The 24694-nt window shown below is 45.2% G+C and overlaps 1 protein-coding gene across 3 annotated transcripts; it reads right to left on the reverse strand.

Moving 5' to 3' along the window:
• Window positions 1-3141: 3141 nt before the first annotated feature.
• On the reverse strand, window positions 3142-24631 carry BCIN_01g07650 (hypothetical protein). 3 transcript variants are annotated; one of them, XM_024690698.1, is made up of 3 exons: window positions 17586-24631; window positions 8379-17432; window positions 3142-8022 (listed from the first exon to the last, which is right to left on the reverse strand). In XM_024690698.1, exons 1-3 carry the CDS (start codon window positions 24121-24123, stop codon window positions 8009-8011), a joined length of 15606 nt encoding a protein of 5201 aa, XP_024546467.1. In that variant the 5' UTR covers window positions 24124-24631; the 3' UTR covers window positions 3142-8008. The 3 variants fall into 3 exon arrangements, with proteins under 3 accessions (XP_024546467.1, XP_024546465.1, XP_024546466.1); XM_024690697.1 differs by having other exon boundaries at window positions 3142-5036; window positions 5092-17432; XM_024690696.1 differs by having other exon boundaries at window positions 3142-5036; window positions 5092-24631.
• Between the last annotated feature and the right edge of the window lie 63 nt (window positions 24632-24694).

A 24694-nucleotide genomic window follows, 5' to 3' on the forward strand; every position in this document is an offset into this window, starting at 1 on the left:
CTTGAAATCTGGGAATTTTTCAAAAGTCTTTCAATTTGATGAACGATGAGAGTCCATAAAATGTACACATCAGAGTATTAATTCCTAGTTCTTGTAATGTTGCTGTGTGGTATGATGATAAAGCCTATAGATGAGGCATGATATACTCGAGTCAGCTCTTGATGCGATTTCCCCTCCTTAGCCCAACTCGGCTAGCCCTCCCCACTTCTTCAGCTACCCCTCACCATTCACTCTTAAGTTGAGTACCCCACTTTCGGACCACCCCTCTTTTGGACCACCTAAAATCTTACCCCATTTTAAGCACTACCTCACAACTTCATCTTTAATAAATCAACAACCACATATTCAATTGATATAAGATTTTAATACATTATCAATTAAGCTATGACAAAGCCTTATACTGAAGATGATATCGCTGCAGCACTTTTTGCGATTGCAGGAGGCATGTCTATGCGTAAGGCTTGCTCAGAATATGGTATTCCCCGCACCACTTTACACAACCGTATAAATGGCCACCTTTCACATAAAAAAGGTGCACAAAACCTACAGAAGATAGCTCCTGTGCAGGAGAGAGCTCTAGCAAATTGGATTTTAGTACAGGAAGCCCTAGGAACTAGCCCTACCCATCGTCAAATACGAGAATTAGGAGAGTCCATTCTCAACCTCGAAGGAGGTGATTTATCTCTGGGCAAGCGATGGATACATAGTTTTTTGGAAAGAAACCCAGAGATTAAGACTAAAAGGCAATATAAAATCGATAATGCCCGTATCAATGGTGCAACTACCGAAATTATAAGCAAGTTCTTTGAAAAGTTGGATTTACCAGCAATTAAGCATATCAAGCCCGAAAACAGATGGAATATGGATGAAGCTGGTATAATGGAAGGCCAGGGTCTCAATGGTATGGTACTTGGGAGTTCAAAGCGACGTTTTATTCAGAAAAAGCAACCCGGTTCAAGAACGTGGACCTCTTTTATTGAGTGTATCTCAGCTACGGGAAGAGCACTTTTACCTTTGGTTATATTCAAAGGTAAAACACTTCAACAACAATGGTTTCCCATTAAACTTGATAACTATGAAGGGTGGGAGTTCACTGCTACAGATAATGGGTGGACTACGGATTCTACAGGTTTGGAATGGCTAAAAGAGGTGTTTATACCACAATCAGCACCAACTCGACCGAAAGAAGCAAGACTCCTTGTTTTGGATGGGCATGGAAGCCATGAAACCACTCAATTTATGCTTGAATGCTTCAAGAATAATATACACCTCTTATTTTTACCACCCCATACATCGCATGTACTACAACCTCTTGATTTATCAATATTTTCACCTCTGAAAAAAGAATATCGATACCACCTCAATACTCTCGATTCATTGACGGATTCTACTCCCATTGGCAAAAGAAACTTTCTTGCCTGCTATCAGAAAGCTAGATTAAAAGCTTTAACACTTCGAAATATCACTTCTGGGTGGAAGGCTTCAGGTTTATGGCCTCAAAACCGCGCTAAACCTCTTTTGTCCAGATTATTGCTCGAAAACAGTAATCAAGAGGTTGTATATCAAAATCCTGTTTCAGATGATGATCCCGAGCTTCAATGGAATATACATTCATCTTTTATTGCATGGAAAACCCCTCAAAAAGGAAGTGATATTCGAAAATATGCTGATATAATGGAGAAAGTTGATGAGACCGATATTCCAACTCGCCGGCTGCTTTTTCGAAAGATTCAAAAAGGATTTGATGCTAAGGACTATGAACTTGTACAGTCCAAGAAACGAATAAAGCAATTGGAGCAAAAATTAGAAGAGATTATACCTAAAAAAAGAAGGATGGTAAAAACTAGTCCAAATTCGAGGTTTGCAGGGATAGAAGCTATATATCAAGCTCAAATTGAAGCTGGTGATCGGGAAATTGAGATAAAAGACTCTGATAGTATTTATGAAACTGACACTACAGGGGATTGTATTGAAGTTGAATAGTGGTTGAGTTATTGAAGTTTAAAATTCATATATATATATATTTTTAGGTGGTCCAAAAGAGGGGTGGTCCGAAAGTGGGGTACTCAACTTAGCTCTCATTGCTGCGAAACACTAAATTCTTCAGCTCTAGAAGCTCTAACTCAGTTCACTAACGCTTGCATTGCCGTATCTTCTAATTAAATGCAGGAAGGAACGGGCCGCATTTTTAGTCGACCCTACCTGTCACTAACGAAAAATGTTTTAATCTCTCATGTGCGCAACAGAAATACATGGAGGGATTCATATCAAGGTCTTTTTCATCGTTCTAATTGGATATGATATCTTAGAGAGAGCAACGTACTGGGACCATTACTTTAGCTTTCGACGAGTAAGTTGACATGACTCAATGAAAGCACTCAAGTAGAAAGTTTAGATGATCAAAGTTCTAAAGGAACGCACACTTATGCAATGATACCACGCAAGAAGACCTCGAAATTAACAGGTTGAAGGTATGTATGAAAACATCAATATCGACTAAAGCATATATGGTGGTACTGGTGGTACCTTGAGAGTCGCCCACTTTAGAGGAAAGCACTGGCACACTACCGAACAGAGCCATTTTTATGGCCTACTAGCTCAATATATATCTATGATGGCAGTAAGTAATTGGCCCACACAGACGCATCTGTAGGTCGTATTTCATAGACTGATACAGGTATATGTCGTTAAAGTTCAAAAAGGACATAAGAGAGCTGTTTTTTTTGCAAGAATTTTTGGGTAACCATTAACAGGGAGATTGGGAAGTAGCTGAATGCTTAGTGGTATAGAAAGGGTGCGACTACATAGCTTGATGAGTTGCAACAGAATCTATCATCAAGCTGAGAAGATGGTGAAGCGTTATATCCGGGAGCTACAAGATACGACAAAATTTTGTTTCTGCGATTTTATATCCGATTCTTCGTTGGAGCTAACAATATAAAATCACTTGATTCTTGAGCTCCAGGGGAATATTCACTAGGATATGTATGTATGTATGTATGTATGTATGTATGTATGAAAGAAGATAGCTAGCGCTATATAGCAATGATTGGCCGGCAGTAAGGGTTTGTCGAAGTTCGTTTTTGTGATTTTATACATAATTCACCTTTAATCGAAAACAATGACAGTCAATATCGAAATTCTAATCAAAATGAAGTGCTTTGGCATTTAAATTCATAAACTAAGCGGAGTAAATTAAACTCGTCTAATACTACAATCTGGTCGTGATCGTCGTTAAAATATGGATATCTCTTTTTGCCTGAACATGAAAGAAACAATCCATAGCCGTAGCTATGGGTTCGCTAAATGCATAGCATCATTAATCATCATTAAAATGAATCAGGAAAATCGTCGAAGATAGAAAGAAAAACAAAGAGAAAGAAAACATAAAAACACATAGTCCAACCATCACCACTAAACCCAAAGGGTATCAATCATCTCATCACCACTCCCATACCACCCAGCCCATATCCCTTTCTATTCATTTCTTTAATCCATAATTCCGGGTTTTTTTTCTTTTTCTCTCAAATAACATTATTATCGGGCATACTACTCTGCAAACTAGCAGGAGTTCGGCTTCTATCACTTCTCCTATCCGTATCCACTCCACTAGCTGGACTATAAACCCTTCCCACTGGTCCCTTGCCCATTCTGGGTTTGGCAACCAAAACCTGAGCAGGACAAACCACGATTTCCTCATCGCCTTGTCCTAAATCATCACCCTTCTTCACCACAAGTGGAAAGAGTACAACTCTGACGACAGCCCTTTGTGCCTCGAGCTCCTCATTGGAAATGGTATCTCCGCTGCGTTCATTCATGAGTGCAGCGTTGAAGGAGACTTTGCTGGCGAGATCGCCATTGGCATCGTATTCAGGTTGAAGCGGTGGTAGCATCATGTATTCTGCGCGTTGAGTGCGCATTTCTATGGAGAGATCAACGGCAGCTTTTATAACACGTTTGAGTTGTTCCTCGATTTGACCTTCAAGGTGACTAGGCGGAGGTAAGATCTCTGTTAGGGTCTCGAAGACAGCATGCACCACAGCCAAAGTATCTTGTTCTTTCTGCCTGGCGAATGAATCTCGTTTGGATAACAAGGTCAAAGTTGTAGCACGCCATTGGTGAACTGCTGATGGTGGTCCAACTTCAGACAATACCTTCTCCAAGGATTTGAGCTTTTGTCTTTGTTCTCGATCCATGCCAAATAAGTAGCGCGTGAATATGAATTCCCACACCATTGTCATCGTCATTGACATGAAGACGTCTCGTCTCCTCACTCTATCTGCAAGATAACTATCCACATCTGAGCCATCTAAAATGGCATTATCAAGTCGATCAATGGTTTTATCGTTGTTGATTTCGCTCGTGAGTCTACAGGCTCTCATGTCAGAGAACTTTGAGAATCTAAGTACCCATTGCTGCACATGTTGGCAGAGTTGTTGACAAGCATTATCGAAATAGTCCTCATCTCGGATGATTAAGAATTGAGCGTCACCAGCTTTGGCAGTTAGAATTTCCCTCTGCATTGCTCGAATTTGTTCCTTGGCCACATCCAATTGAGATCGCAATGATGCAATTTCCTGGTCCCTTTCTTGTATAGCATTGTGTATGACGCCTTGTACTTCGCTTTGCAGGTTGTGATGTGCCTCGCGGGCCTGCTGGAGTTCGCGTGAAGTTTGTGCATGTTGTGATTCGAGTGTGCCATATCGTGCATTATGTTGTTGACCCAGTGTAACAGCCGCGCTAGAAAGACCCGCATTTACTTCAGTCAACCTTTTGACCTCATCTTGCATCGATGAGAGTGTTCGTTTAAGGAGATCGATTTGCGCATCCCTTTCTACCAAGGCCGCAGGTGCACCTTGGCTTGATCGGAGCATATGTTCAGCATGAGCTTTAGATTCGGCGAGCGCGCGATTTTCCGCAGTTAGTTGATCCAATTTTGATTCGAGTTCCAAGACTTGCATACTTTGGCGTCGTCGCATACTGTGAGGTCGAGTTGGGGATCGTGGTGAGCCCATGTGGCCTTCACCATAGCCATCCTGCATTTTTTATTAGTGGTGAAAAATTTTCAGCTTCAGATTTGTGCCAACTTACGTAGACATCGGCCATATCTTGCGCCCTGGCTCGGCCCTCATTTGCAGTCGGATTTGCAGTATTTGTTAAGGTTGACGATGTAGCGGTATTGACGGAGGCTGGATCAATTTCCTTAGCGAGATCAATGCTACTTTGTTGACGGAGCGATCTTGGATCCCCGCTAATTTTTCGGGCGCTACGACGAAGTGGCGGTGTAAACGAACGATTGGTCTTAGCGCTATCGGGCAATTGTGGCGCTTGAGGCGCATCTAATGGAATGGGTGTTCGCAATCGAGTAACACTGATATTTGAAGCGGATCTTTGACTTTTGTGACTTTGAGCACTTAAAGGTCGGCTTTCTTGACTTAACTTCCTTGCTGCAGCAAAGCCCGATCCTGCTGCTGCAAGAGCTGCACTTCCAATTAACGATGGAGAACTCTCAGATTTACTTCGCTGCTCACTTCTAGGAATTTTTGGAGTTTTAGCTAGTTCAAGGTCCCCATATTTGTTTTCCTTTGGTTTGCGGTGCTGGAGGTCAGGAATTTCAGAACGATGGACACGATGTCTTGTACGTTCTTTTTCTGGGGTCACTGGTTTGTTGATTGATTCTGCTCGAGGAGGCTCAGATAGCTTTTCCTTGGATTTTGTTTGAAATGCCTTAAGTCGTTGGGATCGGACAAAGTCTACATGATTCGCTTCTGCTAGTTCTCCACGACTCAAAGAAGTTTTGCGAGCAAGTTTGTGCTTTTCTTCATTAGGTGAACGCGCTCTTTGAATTGCCTGCGTTCTATGTAGATCTGTATGCCTTTCTTCTTTGTGTCTTTGAGATGGCAGATCATCAATTTCATGACCTTGACGTGCTAAGTCCTCCACAACTTTTGGTCGTTGCGACTGTTCGAGATCGACCGTCCCAGCATCTTCATCCACGGAAGGCCACGCCATGCTATCGATAGCTGCATCGGTTGAAGACACGGGAGCTCTAACACGCATAGAAGGTGAATTATCTCTCAAATGAATGCCACTATCACGAATGCCTTCCTGTTTGTCTGCGAAATTTCCTTGAGGAATTGGTGAATCGCCGATAAAAGCACTATCTCTCTTGTCTAGTTTGAGAGCATTCTCATCCTCTGATTCTTCTCGTAGCATTGTCAAGCCAGGTGTTCCAGGACGAGATGGAGGACGGGATCTAGATCTAGCTCGTTTAGCTCGTTCGGCTATCGGAGAGGAGATTGGTGAAGGACTGGTTCCTCTAGCTCGGGGCTCAACAATAGTATTCCGCAATGCTTCTTGGATTGGTGCCGGCAAAAGATCGAGGGTATCGTCAACTTCGATTGACTTCTTCCTTCTCTTCTCGATATCCCTTCTCGATGGTCTAGAGAGGTACTCTTCTGGCAGATCTCCTCTTGGTTCTCGTGCAGGTGGTGATCGTCTCGGGCTTGAAGAACCGCTCGAGGAATAGGTTTGGGCAACTAGTGCCATTTCTTGAGTTTTGTCGTCATTGGGATCAAAATCGCGAGGTGGCGTGGGTGTTGTACTTTCACGATCTTCCATTATCAAAGGTCTGGTAGGGATCTGCACCATTGATTCTTGAGGGACTTGAATCTGCTCCGACTCTGGTACGATTTGGCGTTCTACAATCGTAGGCTCGGCAGGAACTTGTGTCGTTGGTTTCTGATCAGTGTCCATCTGTTTTCGCTCTTGCACAATGCTGTTCTCATCTTCTGCATGCTCAATGGGAATTTGCATCGTTGGCTTCTGAATGGAGTTGGACTCCTCAGGCTCATGTAAGATAGAACGTTCCACCTTGTCTGACTCGGATGTTTCGGCGAATTCTTTTTGCTGCATTGGTTCTATCTGCTTCGGCTCTTGAGTAAGTCTTGCAATGTCAAGAACGGGACTAAGAGACCTAGGAGTTATATTCTCTTGAGCTTCTACAGCGGCAGATTTGTCAGATGTTTCAATCCTCGGATTCTGATTGTTCCCTATCTGCTCTGGTTCTTGCACGATCGTATCCTTTTCTCGAGATTCATCACTGTCATGACCGTCACTCTTCTTCTTTCTCGATCCAGCCTTCATCTCTTGAAACAAGTTTGATTGCTTGTTTCTCCACAATGCAAAATCATTAGATACGTCATCACTTGATGCTATCTTGCCCATGCCTAGTCCGCGCTCTTCCTTCCCAGGTAGCTTTTTCATCATGGGGCGGCTTTCTTCTCCCTCAACATCTTCAAGTTCTGCTTTCTTGCTCTTGCTAGCCGAAAGTGCTGCACTAATAATTGCTGCAGTAGCAGCTACTGCAGATGGCATCTCTTTGCGCTCCTTCTTTGGTTCAATTTTTGATAAATTTTCCCCCATGGACAGTTGGAAGTCTTTGATATCGGTTGGTTCTCTTTTCGTATTTTTCTTTCCTTTCTTGGCGGGTGGTCTGGAAAATTCGTTTGCTTCGGTTTCTCCGACCGTGCTGGCAATATGAGAATAGAATTCATCTCGTCCAATATCTTCAATGACTGGTACAGCCCTGATAACTTCTGCTTCGGGAACTTCACCTGCCCAAAAGGTTCGTTGACCATCTTTTGGCGTATCAAGATTTATTGTTGCTTGACGTTTTCTCTTGTCTTTTTTGAAAGGAATTTGTACTAATGCAGTAGAGAGATTGTTTGACTCATCGATAACCGGCTGAAGTGGAGATGGCGAGGGAGATGGAATCATATCTGGTTCCGCAATTGAGTTCGATATTGGAACGGTATTTCGTATTGGAATAGGGGAAGTCAGGAGATGGTCGCCAGGCCTGACATCTTGTATATCGGATACCGCGACGGTATTGGCCAAGGCTGGGACTTTTTGTTCTGGGTCGAGTTCTCTGTATGAAATTTCATTGCCCTTTTTATCGTTCTTATCGTGTGGCATGTCAAAAGGATCATGCTCGGAAACAATTTTATCAACCTGTGGAATCTGGAAAGATGTATGAGTATCAGGTACGTCCTCAATAGTTGGAAGTGGCTCTTGAAGCTTTCCAGAATTTGATGGAATATCCTCAGGAAGCTCAGTAGCAACATTGGGAACCTCGGGCTCCAATGGGGTAGACAAGGTAGATTTAAGTGTCTCCTTGTCCTTTATCGATCTCTTGCTAGAAATCGAACCCCATTCGTCCTCGGTTTGTTGTTGAACTTCCTTTGGCATCTCTCCAGTGGGGATGGCCTTAAATTCATCGAGTGTTATCTCTGTAGGTACTGGCTCCACAACATCCGGTACTCCTATTTGGGTGTCTTTGGGGATAAACTGTACCGGTGAAGAAAATCCAAACTCACGATCATTTATATCCTTGGAATTCTTGGTCAAGACCTCAGTGACATCATCATCTGCTGGTCTGTGCTCTTCCTGTGGGTGCTCCCCATTTAGCATCTCTCGTGGTAAATCAATTTTTGATAGCTCATCGACTGGATTTGATTTGTCCTCATCCAGTGTAATCTCTTCATAATTAGGAAACGCATCATCGTTTTGTTGTACAGTCTCAGGCATAGGGGCTGGAATGAATTCTTTTTCGTGAAGCAGCTTGATAACTTCCGGGATGAACTGTTCTACGGGCTGTTGAGTAAGTTCTTCAAACTCGGGCTCAACAGCCTCAACGGGCTCTCGTGAGGCCCGAGGGGTAAAGTCCATCGGAGTATCGTCTATGGAGAAAGATTCAACAGCATCCAAGAACATTTCTTCATCGGTCTCGGTTAGATTCCCGTTTGCTAGATCTTTTACATCGTCTCCCATGGATGAAACATCTGTGATATCAAGCGGCGTACTTGTGATTTCTGGGGTTTGAGATGTGGTATCAGATTGCTCTTGAATTGATGGCAAAACAACATCATCCTTCTCTCCCACCTCTTTTTGCTCCTCAATAGACCAGGCCCATTCATCTCTTTGTGTTGGTCTAGTCTCAGCAGGGAAACTTTCGGCAAGAGGCTGATCATTTGCAGGGCCCTCAAGTGTTGAATTGAACAATGCCGTCTCAAGGGCGGGATTGATAGTTTGTTCAATGGCGGTTGGTTCTGCATCAATAGGCTCGATGATAGAATCAGATGGTGTTGACTCGGAGACGATTTCTAACGCTTGATTTTCTGGCACTTGAGAAGTAGAAGTAAAGTTGCTGGGATCTCCGGAGGTTTCCGAAAAGTCCAAGTTATGTTCTCGTTCCTCATTGTCTTTTCCAGATTCATTGGGCACAACAGGTTCGAGGTCCGGAATTGACACATTCGATTCTAACTTCGTTGGCTCAATCGATGATTCTTGCGGAACTGGCATATCTTCCATGGGTCTTGACTCGAAAATAGGATCTTCGATGTTGACCTCTAAAGGCTGACGAATTGATTGCTCGATTGGTGATTCTTGTGAAACAATAGATTCTTGCCCAGAGGTTTTGGAATTGGTATCCTGTTCTTGAGGGATGAGCGCCTTTCCAGTTATGTCCGGGTCGGTGGCATCTTGTGGAAAGGACAATTCCTTCTCTCCAGTTTCTTCTTCAAATGGCAATTCTGATGAATCGCTCGGGAATGGATGATCTCGTGACTCAATTATAGGCTCCTGTCGAAAAAGGATTTCTGGTTCAAATGATTCCTGTTCAATCGGTGATTCTGGCAAGGCAATTTGCTCTGGCTCGACAGTCTTTTCTTGAAACAGCAATTTTGATGAATCGCTTTGGATTGGATAATCGTGTGACTCAATTACAGGCTCTTGTCGAAAAAGGATTTCTGGTTCAAATGATTTCTGTTCAATCGGTGATTCTGGCAAAGCAATTTGTTCTGGCTCGACAGTCTTTTGTCCAAGAGGCAATTCTGAATGGTCAACCAATTCGAGAATTGAGCTTTTCGGTTCGACATGGTGCTCTTGTGAAAGACTTGGTTCTTCAACGATATGATTTTCAGAATCGAGCTCCTCTTGAGATGGAGTTCCTAGTTCGGATACTTCCCGCTCGATTGGTGATTCCGGCAAAGAAATTTGTGCAGGCTCAACTATCTTTTGCTCCGGGGGCGATACTTGTGGAATGACCAGCTTAATATCCGAACTTTGAGAATCACTTGCACGATCTTGAGCAACAGGTGCTTCTTCGATGACCTCTGGCTCAGTTAGAGGCTCCTGTGGAAAAGAAAAGTCTGGCTCAAATGATGTTTGCTCAATTGGTGATTCTGGCAAAGCAATTTGTTCTGGTTCAGGAATATTGAGCTCGACGACCGGTTTCTTTACAACAATTTGCTCTTCCTCTGGTAATGGCTCAACGACCGAGTCTTGTACAAGACTGGGTTCGAGATTGGAGATTTTTGGCACAGCTTCTAGCTCTTGATGAGAAATTCGCTCCGAACTGATTCGTGGTTCAATTGTTGATTCTTGCGGTATAAAGCTTTCTTCGTCGCTGGCCTCTGGCTCGAGAAATCGTTCATGTGATTGAGGTGCCTCCTCATTATTAATGCTTGAGTTGATCATTGAATTTTGCGGTAGGAAAGTTTCCTCGTTTACACTTTCCGGCTCAATGATTTGATGTGGTAATAAAGATGGCTCCTCGGTGCTTTTTGATTCATTTGACGATTCTTGATGTACAACTGATTCCTGTGGTGTAAGATCATCTTCCTTGAAATTTTCAGACTCGACAATTGGTCCACGTGTCGGTGACTCAGATGCAATTGACTCGATTATTGGGTCCATAGATACATGGGGATCTTTCTCTGTTTGTTCCTGCACAAGGGCATGTTCTTGAAGTGCTATTGGTTGCTGAGCAGTCTCTCTGGCAGTCTCCCCAGGTTCTATGCCATGAAGTTCCTCTTCTGGAGCTTGATTGATTGGCTGGGAAAGTTCATTCATTTCTGGCGTGCTGTCTGTAGGAAGCTCAAGTGTTGGATTTGAGTCGAGGAATTTGCGCTTTTCGTTGTCCCCTTTAAATTCTTCGACTGGGGCACCCGAAGAGTTTGTTTCTGGCAAGTCCGCGATATCTTTAGACACAGATTCAAGGTCCTGTTGTTCAAGAGGGGCATCCAAACCAGACTCGGGAGTGTCATCTTTCTTAACCTCAACATCGTTCAGAGTGGGAATCGATATATTTTCGTTGGCTGTTTGCACGCTCCCTGGAATTGGTTCGATGGAGTTCGGAAAGGTTTCTTGGTTTGTCACATCGATGTCCGGTTGAGTTGGTAAAAGTTCCGATGAATTGTGAGGACTAATATCTTCAGCGTCTAGAACAGGCACTTCAGACTCTTGCTGCTTCTTGTCTTTCTTGGCTGGAACTTCAGCGGGTGGCTCGACAAGTTTGTCTTGAGAAACGTGTTCAATCTCATCTAAGATGCTTGGAGCTGTGATGTCCCCCATCGACTCGATGCCGTTCTGTTCAGTCTCTGGATTTATCATTCTTGAAACAATCTCGTCTTCCCGTGGTTTGCTAAACATCAATTCTTCTAAAGGTCCAGAAATTGGAGGGTCCGAAACAACTAGTCGTGCTTCTTCCGGCGTTGGCTCGATAGCTTTTGTTTCGCTTTCGAGGAGTGGATCTGACGAAAGAGACTCTTTCTCCACACCATTTGAAACCGATTCAAGTGCTTCCGCAAGTTCATAACCTTGATGCTCGATGTCCTCCGGCAGTGGGATAGATGCTGCATGCTCAGAATAATCTAAGTTTTCAAGACTTTTGGGTTCCTCGATCTCTGGATGGACAATGGTTTCCTCAAGAATTGGGACTGATGGATTAAGGTCAAGAGATGGCTGTAGATTCTCGAAGTTTGTGGGTTCGTCAAGTTCGATGGCCTCATTGACATTATCATCCGGAAGCGGTACAGCAGCAGGTTCTAAGAAATCACGACTTTCTGGCTCGATGGTCTCAACTAGTCTTTCGAACGGCTGCTCCAAGGCCTCACGATTAATTGATTCCGTAGCATCAAAAGGCTTCTCTAAGATTTGGTCCTCGACAAGAAGAGTTTGTTCAGGCTCTTTGGTGACTTCGATTGGCACCTCAGGCTCTGACTGGGACTTGTTCTTACTCTTCTTATTTTTCTTGCTTTTCTTGGACTTCTTAGTTTCGGGTGAGGTCGGCACATCTCGGACATCCGTTTTCTCAAGATCAATTTCGCTTGGTGGTTGAACTGTTTCAACTTTTGCTGCAGGTTCAGTGGATAAGAGACTCTCTCCATCAGCATGGCTTGGCTCGAAAGCTTCCAGAACTCCCGACTCCTCCTGTGAAACAACTTGATTTGGTAAAGACTCGTCGGTACCCTTGCTACTTTCCTCGAGAAGTTGCTCTCGTGGTGAGAAAGACTTATCGAAATTATGATTTGGCTCAGTAACTTCAATCTCTCTTGAATCTTCCTCTGAGGCAGCGTGACTTGGCAAAGGAAGCTCATCAACAATGCCTGGCTTATCAACTTCAATAGTATTGTCCAACTCTTCAGAAGGCGGTTCAACTGACAATTCAGACTCTTGAAGACTTGTATCTGGATCGACATACTCGACAGATGCCATGATATCATCTTGGATCGATTCATTTGGCAAAGAAGATTCATCAACCAAGCTTGGTTCAGAGATATCGACATTCTTCGTGACTTTTTCGAGAGTGTATTCATTTGGTGAAACCCCATTACCAATCGTGCTTGGTTCAGTAGCAAGGTCAAATGGTGCTTGTGATACATTACTATCATCCTGAATAACCTCAAGAGGTATCTTTGAGGGCTCGTTTGATCTTTCAAGAATTGCTTGCTCTGGAGTGTCCTCCGACAGGGGTTCTGGCACGAAAATGCTCTCTTGGTCAATTGCGCGAGGAGACTCTGAAGATTTGCTGGGGCTCTCAACATTTTGTTCAGGGATATGCTCAGACTGTGGCGGTGAAGTATGAGGATCATTCTGAATAGCCTCACGATCAACTTCCTCGGACTCCCTAGGGTTTTCGATAATTGGTTCAGGGGCATCTCTAATTGACACTTCGGGAGCTTGAATCTCTTCCAAGGTAGGTTCGTGTTGAATTTCAGAGGGCTCGCTACTGCTTTCAACAAATGGCTCGTTAAGTTCCGGCACTTGAAGCTTAGGTTCCTTCTCAACAACATCATCCCTTGATATATCCGATCCTTGATTGGCTGATTCCCTAGCTCTAAATGCTTTGGAGGCCTCTTCGGATATGAACGATTGTAAGCTGTGACGCTTCTTGCCCTTTTGTCTTTTCGATGTTTGGTCGTCCTGTAAATCCTCGGTCGATTTCATGACTGATGGCTCCGTGATTTGTTCAGCAATTTCTTCCTTGGGCTCAATGGGTAAAGTTTCTTCCTCGATGATCGTACTTGGCACTGGTTCAAAATCTTCGCTCGCGAACTTCTTGCCCTTTTTCGAATTTGTCTTGAAGTTTTCGTCTGCCAGAGCCCATTCCTCAAGTTCCGCAGTAGGCGACGGTGCTTTGACAGGTTCAGTCTCGGTGGCCTTTAGCATGGCAGACTCAGACACAATGCGTGGTGTAGACATAAAAGATTCAGATGAAGCGCGTGCTGTAGATGGTCTTGGAGGGAGTCCTTGCTCAGCGGCGGCAATTGCAGCCCTGTCCTTCTTTTTGCCCCATCCCAAAGCTTGAACCATTTCCAAAACACCCTTTTTTCTTCCTGTCAAAGGACCCATAAGGCCAGAAAGTCCTGCTGTCATTGGTGCATCGTTGAGAGCTGGCTCTTTCGCGGGGATCGTAATGATTTGTTCCACGGGCATATCGTTTGGCTGTTCAATTGGCATTTCAATATTGGACGATTCGCCAGTAGTTTTGGTGTCATCGGCAACGGTATCATCTTCAACCAAATCCTGTACTTGCTTGCCACGCTTGTTTTTATCTTTCTCGGACTTCTTGGGAGGTGCAGAAAATTCGATTCCACGGTCTACAGTAGAAGGCTCCAGGGGTGTGTTTGGAAGATCTTGCCTAACATCAGCAGATTCTTCTCCTTGTGTCTTCTCTTCCTCATTGTTGACTTGATCCAAATTATTGGGAATAGAGACTTCCTCGATGGGTGTTAACTCATTCACATTGTCTTGGCTCTTATCAAGAGTAACGGACTCCGGTTCAGGGTCGACGGCAATAGAAGATTCATTGAGACTTTGCGGATGCTCCAGCTCTAGTTGCTCTGGGAAGGTATCCACAGGCATCTTTTCTTCCTCATTGTTGACTTGATCCGTATTCTCGGGAACAGAAAATTCCTCGATGGGTGTTGGTTCAACCACATTATCTTGGCTCTTATCAAGAGTAGCGGATTCTGGTTCAGGGTCGACGGTAATAGAAGATTCATCAAAAATTTGTGAGTGCTCGGGCTCGAGTTGCTCTGGGGAGGTATCTACAGACATCTTTTCTTCCAACGTGCCGGGTATCATGATGTCTTCGGAAGGATTAGATGCAAGCGAACTATCGCGTTTCTTCTGTTTCTTGAGCTCCTCGCTTTCGGTCTTTACCTCAGGTTCTAGTGTTAGAATTGTCGGATCAATAGGTGCCTTTTCGGTCGTTGCTGGCTCTGGAAAGTCCTGGTCGATATGCACATTTTCGATAGTCTCTGGCTCTTGCACAGGCGTTGAGGTCTCTTCCAAAGAAGTCTGTTCCTTGACAACGTCCTCGACAGGAACAATGTCCTCGGGCATTTGTGGCTTCTTGTCAGCTTGCTCAGTCTCCTCTGATTCTTCAAGTACAGGCTTGATAGTCGGCTCCTCGATAATCTCTGTCTGAGATGTAGGGACATTTGTTGGCTCGTTCAAATCCTGAATATCATTGTCTGAGGAGGCGGTATCAGAAGGAACCAAATGGTCTTGATCTTGATTGGCATGCTTTTCACTTTTCTCGTCCTTGGCACTACCAGATTCGAGTTCCTCCTTCAGATCCTTAGGAAGCGCTTGTTGATCGTCTTGATGCCCAGCTTCAAATCCAACCGGAGTTTCAGTCTCATTGGAAATTGGTTTCTCTTCTCTTTCTTGAATCTCAATTGTAGGAACTTGATCACGTTCTTCTTGTGGCGTATGATTCTCTTCAATGCTCTCTTCGATCTCTGCAGGTAGTTGGCGAGGGAGAGATGATCCGTCTTCTTGAGCATTGACCGAGAGTCCATTGGATTCAGTAACGTCCCTTTCAAGCCCCTTAGAAACATCCTCAATCACAATTTCTTGTGGTTTCGATTCCTCTGGTAATGCGTTTGCAAGGCTAAGTTGATCATCTTCATGTCCAGTACTAAGGCTATCAAGTCCATTCTTATCTTGAGAAATATCATCGGATTTCAATTGTTCGAAACTAGGCATAGTATCTTCGGCAGCAATGATTGGTAGTATTGTTTCTGCAGCTGGAAAGTAGTCCTTTTCATTCGAGGTAGAGGTTTCTTTTGCACCTGCGGTCCATGGCGTAGCGGGAGTGATTGGCCAACCACCAGGTCCAACCATTGGTGTTGGCTTCTCTGTTACGCTCTCTGAATTAGGACCAGGGATTAGCGGCTCCATGGTTTCCTCTATGTCTGCAGTCTTACCATTTTTATCCTCATTTCTATCCTCCATGGAAGAAGAGGCGGTAGCGTGAGTAGTATCATCGAGGACCGGTGTCTCTTCAAAAGCAAGAGTTTCTGGTAGTTCCTTTTCTTGCGGTTCAGGTACTTGCTCCTGCTCCTGAATGGCGTCAATTGAGTCCTGCTCGACATTGGCAATTTGTTCCTTCTCTGTCTTTTTCTTGTCCTTCCTGTTATTCTTGGAGTTTGGAGTTGAGAACTCTTCAATTGGCTCAACATTGACAGGCTTAGTTGGTTCTTGAATAGTTTCTTGAATGGTTTCTTGAGACAAATCTAGAGAATTTCTCGTGCCATCCTCAGATTGGGAAACCTTAGACTCATCGAGCTCGGGTTGTACCACAGCTTGTTCCGGTTGTGGATCAAGAGGAATTGGCTTAGATTTTTTTGACTTCTTCTTATCTCTCTTCGATTTAGGGCTAGAAAACTCGGAAACTATGGGCGTGATATCACCAGAATTTTCAGACAGTACAGAATCATCGAATGCCTGTGTCTCAGAGTTGGCTAGAGGAGAAGATGGCTCCGAAATCTCGCGAGAAAGCTCTGGCGATACCTCGAGTGATCGTTCCCGCATTGGAACTTCAATCATGGATTCAACAACTGGCTCGGATATAAGTCCTTCCAGTTTAGGAGTGTCAGCTTTTGCCTTCTTCTTGTCCTTCTTCCTGTCCTTCTTTGACTTGGGAACAGAAAGTTCCTCGATCGGGTTGATCTCAGCTGAAGGCAAAGTTTCTTCCGTTTGACTAGATTCCGGCACTTGCTCTTGCAGTTCCTCAACTGATTTATAAATTGAAGGGTCATCATCCATAGGTTTGAAAGGCTCTACGCTATCCACATTTTTTGTCTTCAATTCGGGCTCCAAGGATAAACCATTTGTGTCTGCCTTCTCGTGTGCTTTCTCTTCTTCGGAGTTCTGGGTAGGATATTCAACGGGTTGAACCTCGGAGGTAGCTGCTTGTTCGATAAGATCTCTAACCGGTCCAGTCACGTCATGTGGTTCACTTGAAGCATAGTCGGATTTTGGTCCTTGGGTATCCTCTTGACTGGGAATTTCGCTTTGGAGTTCCAGTTCCGGCTCCTGAGATAATAAAGCTGTTTCATTCTTACCCAGGCTGTTCTTGGACTTTGGAGTAGAGAAGTTATCTACGGACTCGACATTTTCGGCCTCAATTGGAGTGGAAGGTTCTTGCATGGGCTCCGGAGTATTCTCGGCTTGATCATGAATGTCATCTGATTCAAGCGTCAAACCTTTGCCCTCATTTTTCTTGAAATCTGACAAAGGAAATTCTTTGGTCGGCTCGACCTCCTCTTCAATACTCATGGTTTGGTTGCTCGAAGTTCCACTTAAGGTTTGCAATATCTCCTCCCGTTCGGAGGGTGTGTCATGTGACTCAGATGGATATTCTAAATGGTCGTTTCCACTCTTGTTCTGGATCTCTTGGGAAGATCTTGGTTCCTGCTCATTGCTTGTATCATGAGATACAATAGCAAGGCCGGCTGCAGTTGCAATTCCTGCGGCTCCAATGGCTTTAGCTATTGATTCAGATGAAGATTGTTTATGAAATGCATCAGAAGATAAAGTTTGCTTTTCTTCCACTGAGGGGAAAGAATCTTGAAGAAACTCCACTGATGGCGCTAAGTCCCTTTTAAAAGTAATCGCAGTCGGTGTGGATTCTCCGGAGGCGTGATCATCGGAGGGGAGGTTGGTTGAAAGTGGGTCTAGTGAAGGGCGGTGAAGGTCCAATTTTTCCAAAAAGCCCGATTCGGGTAGATCCGCCACGTCAAGCTCTGAATTGGTTCGGGACGGCGGTAAATGTGGGAGCGGGTCAATTAACTCTTCTGGTACGAACGACCCACGTCTGTTAGTCTCTAATAGATACAGGGGCTTGAATTCCTTGGTATTATCCCACGACATAGGTCTTGATCTAGATCTTGGAATTGTGGTTGACTCTGCAATTGGAGAGGGATGGAAAGTATGAAAGGGCGTATTACCAGTTGATCTCGTTATAACAGGTGACGCCGAATTGGGTCGGTTTCCCATGACGAATTTTAATGGCACTGCACTTTGGCTTGGAGATTTTACAGGAGTCTCCTGCAAACTCTTACGATTTCGCGGAGTCTTCTCCCTTGGCGTACTTACAGTCCGTTTTTCAGATTCAGGTGTTGTAGGTCGACTTTCTGGGAGTTTGGGCAGGTCATCAATTGGTTCACAATTAGGTGAAACTGAACCACTTGGCGGCAATGGTAAAAGATCTCCATATTGAGGGTCAATTGAGGGTCTGATTTGTCGTTCGATAATCTCTGGGTCCAATATATCTTCCTCTCTTTCCTGCTTTCCCATCTCCCCCGTACTTCCCTCGCTATCATTATTATTAGCGGCATGTTGCTGTTGGTGCTGAGCAGAAATTGCAATTGCACCAGCAGCAAGGCCGGCACCCGCGCCAAGGATGCCGGCATTATCTAAAAAAGAACTCTTCTTCGAATCTGAACTTTTACTCCTCTTCCTCTCTCCATCATTCCTAGAATCTTGCACACCATCCTCACCGCGTGTTTTGTGGCCATTAGTTTCACTTGAAACCAATTGGGAATCACTGAAAGATTGACCCTCAGTTATCCCATCCGATGTTGAACTCCGTTTTTTCTTTTTCTTCTTGACGTCGTCAGGATCATCACGACTTCCCTTCGTTAGTTCCTCCTTCGCTGCTTCTGCTTTTGCACCGCTAAAGAACCCAAACAATCCACCACTCTTCTTCGGCGTTGCTTCCTTTGCCTTCTTCTTTGAATCTTCGTTATCATCACGAGTAGGGTCCGAAGCGATTGATCGTGTAGCATCATCGTTTTCTTTGGTGCTACTGCGATCTTTTCGCTTTTTTTGCGGCGAATCTTCTTCATCCACCTTTGAGCTACTACCAGCTGATAAGATTGAACGGGATGAAGCCCACAGTGGATCATCACCATCTCGGCGTGATGGTCGGTCTGGCTCTCTTGACAGCTCCATATCTTCATAGTTATCAGCGGCTGGTAATGAGATTTGTGAAGGATCAGGAGAATCATAACGTTCGCTCTTGCTTCCCAATTTCTCCTTTGACTTTCTTCTCAATGATCTGCCAGATTCGGAGTCACCCTCTGCAGGGGGAGGTGAGTTAGAAGGTGAGTCAAATCTAACACTGTCGCGCTTCGACTTTCTGGGTATTTTTGATTCGTCGCCATTTTTGATATCATCCATAGAGAATGTTCTGCGACTTTCACGCAAAGGAGAGTCAACTTTCCCATCGTAAGTTGATGAGCGCTTGCTAGGTTTCCTTTTTGGCTTTGAATCAAGGTCGATATCCTCATACGTAGATGATCGAGATGACTTTTTTGATTTCTTGGGAGTGTCAACAAGGTCAACGTAACTTTCCGGTTCATCGACTAATTCGCGGTTTGGCAGAAGATCGACAAATGAAGATTCTTCCCTCAAAAGTGACTGTGTTCTTGTTTCCTCCTTGTCACGTCTCTTTTGTTCCTTTCTACTCTGCCTAGATGAATCAAAATAGCTTTCGGGTTCTTCAACAATAACATCAATGATTGGCGATGATAAATCACCACCACTTCTTCTTCGTTCTTTGTCAAGCTTTCTCTGTTCTTTCCTGCTAAGATTGGGTGATTCCTCGTTGGAAGGCGATACACTTGACCAGTCTTTTGGAGTTTCTGGCACCTCGCCCATGACAAAGCCACGATTTGAAGAGCTTTCACCAGGGACGCTTGAAAGGTCGTCGATGGATTCTGCCCATGGCGTTTTGTATTCATTAGAACCAGGTGGAGAATCACGTTTTCGAAACGCGAGGTTATCAATCACGAGATCAGGATTGAAGCCAGTATCTTCCAAACCAGCTGCCACTGTTGCAGTGAAATCTAAGTCGTCGTCGAAAGCGCCAGGCATATGTGGAGTCTGTGACGGAACAGGCTTGGGGCCGACGCTTGGTGGGCTATCTCTTCTCGGATGCTGAGATAAACTTTCCCTCCTGTTATTTTGAGGTGGACTTTGACTTCTCATTTCTCCGTATGGACTCTCGGGCTCTACAGTCACGCCTCGGTAGATACTGTCTCTTTCGATGTCTCGAAATGAATCTCCGTATGGACTCTCAGGCTCTACAGCCACGCCTCGATACAGGCTGTCTCTTCCCATATCTTGAGGTAGACTATCTCGCCTCGGTTCTCCGTATGGACTCTCAGGCTCTACCACTACGCCTCTGTACTCATAAGGCCTTTCATTGCGCTCCTGTTCCCTTGCTTTCAAGATTCTAGCAAGCTCACTGACTTCGGCACGCTTAGGAGATTCGGGTCGCTCACTTTCCCTAGCTTTCAAGATCCTGGCGAGTTCACTTACCTCGGCTCGCTCGGGTTTCTTAGGGGATTCAGGTCGCTCCCTTTCCCTTTCTTTCAAGATTCTAGCAAGTTCGGTAATCTCAGCTCGCTTGGGAGATTCAGGTCGCTCACTTTCCCTGGCTTTCAAGATCCTAGCGAGTTCACTTACCTCGGCTCGCTCGGGTTTCTTAGGGGATTCAGGTCGCTCAAGTCTTTTAGGAGGTTCACTCGAGCCTGCTACTGCAGCACCCATGCCTGCACCAATGATACCTGCTGCCATTGCGGCCCATCCGCCCGGAGATTTTGGTTCAGTCTGTGACTCCAATCTTGGTTCCTGATATCTTGGCTTCTCGGGGGTTTCTGGGGATGATTCAGAAGTGTACTCGTCCTTTTGTTCGGTTGGACTTTCTACTTCGAAGTGTTTTGTCTCGTTTGGACCCCAGGTAACAGCTTTTGAGACCGTTGATTGAGTGGGAGATGGAACGGGAACATCAGATGACCGAATAAGGTCTCCTCTTGGGCCAATAATGATGGGAGGAATATCTTTTCTATCACGCTTTGGGCGATTTTGATCATGCGACTCATCTTTTGATTGGTGTGATGGAGTCTCTTCGCGGATCTGTGCGGTTTCGCTAGGCTTGTCTTGTGATCGATATGATGAAGTTTGTTCACGGTCCTCAATTGTATCTCTGGGCTGGGTTGGTTCGTCTTGCGATCGTATAGTAGCTTGTTCCCGCTCTTCAATTTGATCCTCAGTTTTAGAATGACGTTCAGGTTCAGGTTCAGGTTTAGGTTCAGAACGGCTTCTTTCATCTGGGCGATTATCCGATCGATTAGAATTATCCTTTTTCACATTTCCATTCTTAGCCATAGAAGAAAACTGTTTCTCGGGTGATGGTGTTGAAGTAGGAGTGGGCCGGATCAAGTTCAAGAGAGGTCGAGGCAGTCTAGCATCCGCATCTTTTGTCATGAATGGACCCTTCAAATCAGCTTGGTCAACCTTGTATCGCCTGCTTGGAATGCTGTAGACTTTTAGATCTCTAGGCGTCATGATATAATCAAGCTTGAAATCAGCATTTGGTGCATCATAGGGACCTTTCTTGCGTTCATGCATGCCGGGAGGAGTGACAATGCGTGTTGGTTCTTCTTCTTCTGACTCTTCCTCGTATTTGTTCATCACTGAGCGCTCAGGTGATGGAGTGCGAGAACGGCGGACTTCTGCTGCAACTTTCCTAGCCATGACAATTTCACGATAAGCTCGATCCGCCTCTGCCATAACTTCATCGTGAGATTTTTCCGGACCATTGGCGGAATCACTGTCTTTTGAAAGATCCTCCGAGTCAGTTCTTCTCTCTCCTCGTCGTTTCGATGATCTTGATTCTCGGCGAGTTTCCCGAGCCAAAGCAGCAGCGGCGGCGGCAATGGCTGCTGCCTCAATAGGAGCTGTAGAATGTTCAGTCTCATCATAAATCATTTCCGCATCATGAAGAGTTCTGGAATGTTCTTTGTATTGTTGTTCCTTATCATCTTTGTCGGAAACTTCGGTGCGTGGTTCGGAGCGGGAGATGGAAGATGGTTCATTAAATGATGAATTTTGATTTCGATTGAATTCTGGTTCGCGTTCGACAGTAACAACGGTAGGTGTAGATTGGTCTTTAGCTTGACGGCTAGAGCTTTCCTGGCGAGTAGGCGAGTCTGCAACCTGATATTGGAATGGATCCGAGGATGTGCGAGCCATTGCCGATATTTCTGAGAGTACGTGGGCTCGTCGCTCTTCATAGTTGTCTTCAATGCGATCAGGTGCACGTCGTTCTTCGCGTCTCTCTCGTCGTCTCCTCTCTCGCTCCTCTGCAGCAGCATCAGGATCATCACGACTCTTTTCTCGATTCTTATCACGATCAGAATTAGAAGTTGAGCTTCTAGAATCATCTTTTCTTCGCTCCTCGCGACGCTTCTCTCGTTTTTCATCCCACGTAAGGTTACTATCAGCGATGGAAGATTGATCATAATCACGACGGCGCTCCTTTCGGTCTTCATCACGAGGTCTAGAGACGCTGCTATCGGCAAGTGAGTATTGATCCTCTTCGTAGCGTCGTTCCTTTCGGTCGCTATCTCGTCGAGTAACGGCGCTTTCACTATAGCTCCGGTTGTCTCTTCTGTCATCATCGCGATAGTTATCCTTTTCATCTCGACGACCAGATGCAATTGCAGCTCCAACAGCGGCTCCAGCTACGCCAGCTAAGGCCGCGCCAGCTAAGGATTTAGATCTGCCAGTGGAGCTTTTCAAGATTCCGCCAGACTCTGAACGAACGTAGTTGGGCTCGTGATAAACACTCTGAGAAACGGGAGTGATGGGTTGAGGTTGCTGAATTGGAACTGGTGCTGGTCTTGAGGCATTGTATTCCGACGAAGATGCTCGCGCCACATCAAATCGAGAGGGATCATTGGTGGGGACTGGGAAGACTTCTTGAAGAGGGGTCTGCGGACCACTTGCAACACTGTGGGTCCTGCTCACCCTTACCCTTTCGTGTACATACAAAGTATCCACCTGTCTCTCTGGATGGCTGTAAGGAATGTAATTGTGTTGACCAAAATCACTACCCGACTCCCATTGCACGTCTTCGAAACCAACAGCTCTATCTGATAAATAACCATTGAGGGAATTCTCTGGCCCAAGGAGTCTTGGATCGACCACATTACTCTTTCGACTCTTTAGGCTATGGGTTCTCTTGCGCCCGAAGAAGTTGGATTGACTTTTCTTGCCAGGATGACTACCACCTCCGAACGCCAAACCGGTATCAACACTTGAATCCGACTCGTCATCAGAGGCTGATTCCCATCCTTCATCATCATTAGGGTCGGTCTCGTACGGAGTAGCCTTAGAAGGGGGGAGGCCGCGCTCATCCCTTCGACTAGAAGTAGCGGTTTCAGGAACACCGCGTCCGTTCTTACCGTTCTTGGCGTCTTTTTTGCTATGATCGAGTGCGAGTTTAGCAAGTCCAGCGAGTCCAGCACCCACAGCCAAAATGTCAGCATCGGTAGTTGGTCTTCTCGAGCTTTTAGGTCTGTCGTTCGTGGCAGGTCGGGTATCTCTCAAGCTTTCCTTGCTAGACTTGTATCCTATGGTTTCCCACTGCCTGTCTCTTCCATCCCTGGCTCTCACACTCCTCTTCCTTCTGTATCTTAGAAATCCGGTCCCAAAAGCTAAATCTTCATTCAAAGAGGAGCTTGATGAGGAATTGTGTTTCGTCAATTTCTTAGCTTTCTTCTTCTCCTTTTTCTTTTTAGAATCAGACTTTTCGGATGGTGTCGTAAAGAAAGACCTGAAACTAAACCCTTTGGTAGGAAAATGGCGAGAGATATCGAGGTACGAAGAAGTAGATGATCCTGATGTACTCAAATATTCCGTGGTTTGCGGCCCGCGTTCCATTCCTGAAGGTTGGCGCATTCCACGTTCTCGTTCTGATTTCTCGCGCTCCATCATTTGTCGTTCATGTTCTCGTGCCCGTTCTGGATCATAATATTCTGCTACCGTAATTGTATTTTCTTTATCATATGGTCCTGTTCGTGATGGGTCCATTGACATGGTAGTTGCAGTCGTATCATAATGAGCAGTACGTGGCGTATCGGGATGCGCGATAGAGCTTTCCATACCCGGATCGAATCGACCAGTTCGCGGTGTGTCAACAGACATAGTGCTCTCAGCAATATCATACCTTCCTGGCCTAGGAGCGCGACCTTCGGGATAATTTTCTCCGCCATTAAATCGCCCGGGTTGTGGTGTGCCACCATTATAAGAGCTTTCTCCGCCACGATAGCCTGCAGCTCCTGGTGTAACTGCTGGACGTCCCCCAATCGCACTCTCTCCCCCATAATAACGATCGTGTCTCGGCGTATCTGTTGAAACGAAACTCTCTCCGCCATCATATCCTGCAGTTACTGGTGTGTAAGGGGTGTAGGGTGTGAAGGGCGTCATGGGCGTGTTTGGGGGCATAGACCCAAATCTCCTATCATTTCGTTCCCGACCCGAAACTGAGCTCTCCTCTCCATCAAATCCCAAAGTTGGAGGCGCGCGTCCATTATATCCTCGTCCCCCATTACCATTTCCACCGCCATATCCATTCCCTCTCGGCGCAATCGATGGATCTCCTCCCCTGCCATATCGATCGCGTTTCTCAGCCATTATGCCGTACCCTTAGGCAGGGACTTCTTCTCAACTTCAGCTCCGGGATTGGTATTTATTCGTGATCATATCATTAACATATCATCCAGCTTCGTAAATGATTCCTTCAATCGGAAATCGGAAATCGTCTCGTCGTTGTGTATCTTATCCAAATTCGTTATCAATTGTGCTCTTATGGTTCGGCGATTCGCAATGGTAAAATTGCCTAAGTTTGATGCTCTAGATGATGAAACTAAGGAGGGGATGGGGACGCAGATGATAGCTTGTGATAGTCCAAGATCTGGCTCCTTTCGATAAAATTTAGAGATTGCGTTTCTTTAGCTAGGGAGAAAAGTAGGAGTGGAGAGGTAGCGTAGCCGTGGTGAATTGTGGTAGACGGTTGACAGTAGACCACAAGATGGGGCGGGCTGTAATTTTAATTAAGAGGCTGGAGAAAAGCGCCAAATGGAAAACAATCGGGGATCAAGCGAATCTCGACTTTGGTTTTAGTGACGTTTAGTGGTGTACCGCTGGGCAATCCTTGATTGAACGCCACAAGTAATGTTGATCTTTAAAATGATTTTTTCATTCA

Source organism: Botrytis cinerea, chromosome 1 (assembly GCF_000143535.2).
Source record: "Botrytis cinerea B05.10 chromosome 1, complete sequence".
NCBI classification, from domain to species: domain Eukaryota; kingdom Fungi; phylum Ascomycota; class Leotiomycetes; order Helotiales; family Sclerotiniaceae; genus Botrytis; species Botrytis cinerea.

Excerpts from the sequence above, each read along its gene's own strand:
- BCIN_01g07650 (XM_024690696.1), bottom strand. The coding sequence starts at position 24,123 with ATGGCTGAGAAACGCGATCGATATGGCAGGGGAGGAGATCCATCGATT. Across the intron at positions 5,037-5,091 it reads AAGATATGGCCGATGTCTAC|GATGGCTATGGTGAAGGCCA; the intron begins GTAAGTTGGCAC and ends TAAAAAATGCAG.